We start from the raw sequence: 4,787 nt of genomic DNA on the forward strand, positions 1-4,787 counted from the left end.
ACACAAGTAAACAAGCCAACAAAGAGCAAAATCATAAGAGACCAAAGCTATGCCCAAGCGAGGAAAAAAGAACAAACCCCAAAGCGATCAAAACAACGATCGATAAACTAGCTACATCAACGACCATATCCGTATCAACCATCCCTTGACACCACAAGGACACCGAGGTTTTTCAACTGCAACGCCTTCAGGAAAGGAACAACGCGCAACCGCCGGCGTCACCGGATCCAGCCAAAGGCCGGATTCTAGGTTTTCACCATTAAGTTCGGATATGATATTGTATAAATGAAAAAGATGTGTTCATAAAGAAAATACCAAAGACTTTCACCGCCAAAATTGTGCTGAAGGCAAAGCGGCCGTATACTTGTATGATTGGCACTGATCACATGGCTGATTCAGTTGACGAGGATTAAGAAACTAACTTGTACTTGCATGCACATTCGATGCCTTGGTGTCTTTGTCAGAGTAATCCAAACAGCATAACTCAAAAGCATAAGGCACGCATCTAATACAACTATCAAGTAATAATCATGCATGTTCTCTCAAAAATAAATTAGGATTCCACAACTAGTAATATGGTGTTAGTCGTCGTTTGACCTCAGATTAAGAAGCAAACAACTGGATGCATATTGTGTGACTGCTTTAATGTTTAGCTCGATCATATGGCCAGTTAGTTAGAAAGACACAGCCAGTTGCGGCGGTGCAAGAATAGGGGCGAGTTAGAGGCTGTTTTAAACTTATAATTAGTGGTTGCTAACGTGACATCCAGCACTAACTAAGGAATAATCATAAAGTAAATATAGTCCGGCTTTAGCTTTTCAGCTACTCGCCTGCGTTGAAAACTGTACGGTCCGAATGTAGGTAGCCAAGAAATTGGAACGTACGGCTGCGTCTTCTCTGGTGCGAAAAAACATAAATTGGCCAAGCAGAAAAAGCGAAATATCATAAACATTCACCCTTTTCAAATCAGTTCAAAAGTAGAAGCCCTCTTGCAGTAACATTTGTGGCGGTGAACAAAAGCAGGCTATTTTTAGCTGCTACTACTAGCTATAGACTTGGTAGAGTAGTCCCTGGAAGAATGTCAAATCGGTTGTTCAGTTAACCTATCATTCTGAATGTATTTAATTAAGAAACGAGGTAGGAGAGCTCGGTCGATCTGACCTGCATTCGATGATTAGAACGCGTAAGTCAATCTGTGGAGGTTGCAGCCATGTGCAACCATACGATCGTTGGAAACGCGATCTCATATGTTAACACGACAATCATTCTTCTCCATCTGAACCCGTACCCGGCCGGCCTCATTCATAAGCTAGCTAGGTTCCTATTTAAGCACCACCATTGTCGCCATCATTCCTCACCTCCAAACCCACTCGACCGCCGGAATACCTAAGAAGCTAGCTACCTGCGAAGATCAACTCTCGATCGGAGAGATGGCAGCTGGGATGCGCTTCCTGCAGCTGTTCGCCGCCGTTCTCGCGTTCAGCTTCGTGCCGGCCAAGTCTGACTACTGGCATCAGGCCTACGCCACCTTCTACGGCGGCGCCGACGGTTCTGAAACAATGGGTAAGCTAGATAATCAAGCCTTAACTCCGGCTTGCTCCGGCACCATCACTTTGCCCAATATTACTTATCTATGCAAATATGCAATGCAATGCTTGTGTGCATGTCTGACTTTATCCTGCATGTGCAATGTGCAGGTGGCGCATGTGGGTACGATAACCTGTACGCTGCGGGCTACGGGCTCAACAACGCGGCGCTGAGCACGGTGCTGTTCAACAACGGCTTGTCGTGCGGGCAATGCTACCTCATCACCTGTGATACCAGCAAGTCGAATATGTGCAAGCCCGGCACGTCCATCACCGTGTCCGCCACCAACTTGTGCCCTCCCAACTGGGCTCTCCCCAACGACAACGGCGGGTGGTGCAACCCTCCCCGCGAACACTTCGACATGTCCCAGCCCGCCTGGGAGAACCTCGCCATCTACCGCGCCGGCATTGTCCCCATCCTCTACCAGCGGGTCGCGTGCCAGAGGCAGGGTGGCCTGCGATTCACCATCAGCGGCTTCAACTTCTTCGAGCTCGTGCTGGTGACCAACATCGCCATGAGCGGGTCGATCAGGAGCATGTCGGTGAAGGGGACCAACACGGCGTGGATCACAATGTCCCAAAACTGGGGCGCTAACTGGCAGTGCCTAGCGGGCCTGAAAGGGCAGGCGCTCAGCTTCGCCATCACCTCCTCCGGCGGCCAGTACAAGGTCTTCCAGGACGTCGTGCCGGCCTGGTGGCTCTTCGGACAGACCTTCTCCACCTGGCAACAGTTCGACTACTAGCTACGTACAATTTGTATTACCCTACTATTATTACAGTTTGCTTCGTTCAGGGCGAACATGCATGGAACTCTCCAGAGGCATACTCGTTATTTCTTGGATCCCTTTTGATTCTTCAGCTCGTTGCCCATCGAGTGGCAGCGGTAGATTTGAATTGTAAATTTGTAATATCTGTAATCCACGACCACCTAGCTATTAAAGGATTACTTGGCGTGGAACAATATCGATCCACACTCTGTCTCCTCCATCTAGAACAGTATGTATACATGCATGTGTAACCATATATCGTGCATGTGCTGCTGAGTGATGACATGCTGGAAGCTGCTCGCCATGTCTAAGTCAGATTCCTCGCGACCGTGCTGCAACAATTAAAACTAGCGGCAGCAACAACCGACTGAACCGGGAGCACATGCGAGACAATGTCAACTCCTCGTCGGCGCGCAACAATGTCAACCCGTCTACGCAAAGGCCGACTGGCTTGGACACAGCGGCGCTTAATTTGCTCGAACGGAGAAGACACCATGGTCTCCGAGTGAGACGAGTAACTGCTCCGACGAGACGTCTGCTGGTGATTGTAGCGACGATGTTTACGATGATTTCGATTGAGGGTTGGGACAACTATACTGGTAGGGGTTGCGTTTCTTCAAGTTCTACGAGGAGACGATAGACGGACATGCACTAGTGGAGGTACGGGAGTCGCTCTTGTGGCTAGCATATGCATACGGAAGTTTGACCTCTACATCTCGAAGCCCTACAAGTGAAAAGAGTTGAATGGTTTTGTTATAGCCTACAGTACTACCTTTTTTTCTTTCGGGGATGCTTTTCACTCGACTAATCTAAATTGGGCATCAATCAAAATTTTGCTCCGTTGGATCATGCTAGGTGATTAGAGGAGCTCCTATTTCTAGGGGGCTGCTATGCCTCGCGTTCAGCGAGTCTAGTCTTATGACTCGCTGAAGCGCGCGCGACGATATGGGCCGGCCTAGTTCGCGGTAAGTATACTGCCTCGTTTTCTTTTCTTTTTTTCATGTTTTTATTTCTTTTTTGATTCCTTTTTTTGTTTTATTACCAATTTTAAATATTTTAAACATATATAATACAAAATTTTACTTCGCATAATATTTGAAAAAAATGTTAATCATGCTTTGAAAAAAGTTGAATGTGTATACAAAAAATGTCGATCATGTATTAAAAAATGATGAAATTTCTTGAAGATGTATATAAAAATGATAATCAAGCATTTAAAAAAAATTGAACAACTATTAGAAAATTTTTGAACGACTATTTGAAAAATATTGAACAAGTATTTAAAAAATATTTAATAAGTATTAAAAATGTTGAATAAGTATTTGAAAAATATTGAACGTATATAAAAAATGTTGATCACTTATTAAAAATATGATGAATGTTAATCAAGTATTTGAAAAAAATGTTGAACAAGTATTTGAAAAATGTTGATCAAGCATTTGAAAAATGTTAAATGTGTATAGAAAAAAATGTTGACCATGTACTATAAAATGAAGAAATGTGTTGATCATTTATATAAAAAATGTTAATCAAATATTTAAAAAATGCTGAACAAGTATGATAAAAAAATTAATCAAGCATTTGGTAAATGTTAAATGTGTATAGAAAAAATATTGACCAGGTGTTCAAAAAATATTAATATTGCATTTATAAAATGTTAATCAAGCATTTAAAAAACTGTTAGATGTGTATCATAAAAAAGTTGTTGACATATTAAAAAATGTAGAATAACAACCAAAAGAACAAAGAAAACCGGAAAAGAAATAAAATAAAAAACAAAGAAACGAAATGCAAAAAAGAATGAAAAAATGGAGAAGAAAAAAGAAAAGGAACAAAAGACATAGAAAACCGGCTAAAATCGCCTCAAATAGGAGGCGACTCTACTACTTACACCATGAAATGGACAGGCTCACTCCCTACTTCTCCCAATTTCCTGTGCTATTTTTACTACCATGCACGAATGGGCCGGCCCAACACGACCCGATGAAGGGAAAACCTTCAGTGAGAGCAAACTACCGTCTCGCTTAAAATAGTTGCCGGGCCTATTCCATAGCATGGCTATATCTCGCCTACTATATGATACCGAAGGATGATGACTCGCCTCAGGTGCTCCTGCAAACAGGCCGGCCCAGTAACGTTGTTTCTCTTTTGTTTTCTATACAGGTTCTCCGTATTGATTTTCATCAGGTTCCTTCGTTTCTTGGGGTTTTCATTTGTTTAGTATTTTAAATACATGTTGACAAATTATCCGAATACAAGTTGAACATTTGGAAAATGCACACTGAACATTTTGTATATGCATGTTCAATATTTTGCAGATACACATTGAACATTTTTCAAATACACGTTGAACATTTTTTCATATGCATGTCGAACATTTTTTAAATGCACATTCAATATGTTTTTGAACACACATTTAACATTTTCCATAAAT

General features: G+C 42.4%; 1 protein-coding gene across 1 annotated transcript; it reads left to right on the forward strand.

Annotated features, from left to right (window-relative positions):
* Positions 1-1,344: 1,344 nt before the first annotated feature.
* Positions 1,345-2,554, forward strand: LOC109747448 (expansin-A31). The gene is made up of 2 exons (XM_020306502.4): positions 1,345-1,563; positions 1,698-2,554. Exons 1-2 carry the CDS (start codon positions 1,431-1,433, stop codon positions 2,327-2,329), a joined length of 765 nt encoding a protein of 254 aa, XP_020162091.1. The 5' UTR covers positions 1,345-1,430; the 3' UTR covers positions 2,330-2,554.
* Positions 2,555-4,787: the final 2,233 nt, after the last annotated feature.

The sequence above is a fragment of the Aegilops tauschii genome, chromosome 4 (genome assembly GCF_002575655.3).
Source record: "Aegilops tauschii subsp. strangulata cultivar AL8/78 chromosome 4, Aet v6.0, whole genome shotgun sequence".
Taxonomy (NCBI): Eukaryota; Viridiplantae; Streptophyta; class Magnoliopsida; order Poales; family Poaceae; genus Aegilops; species Aegilops tauschii.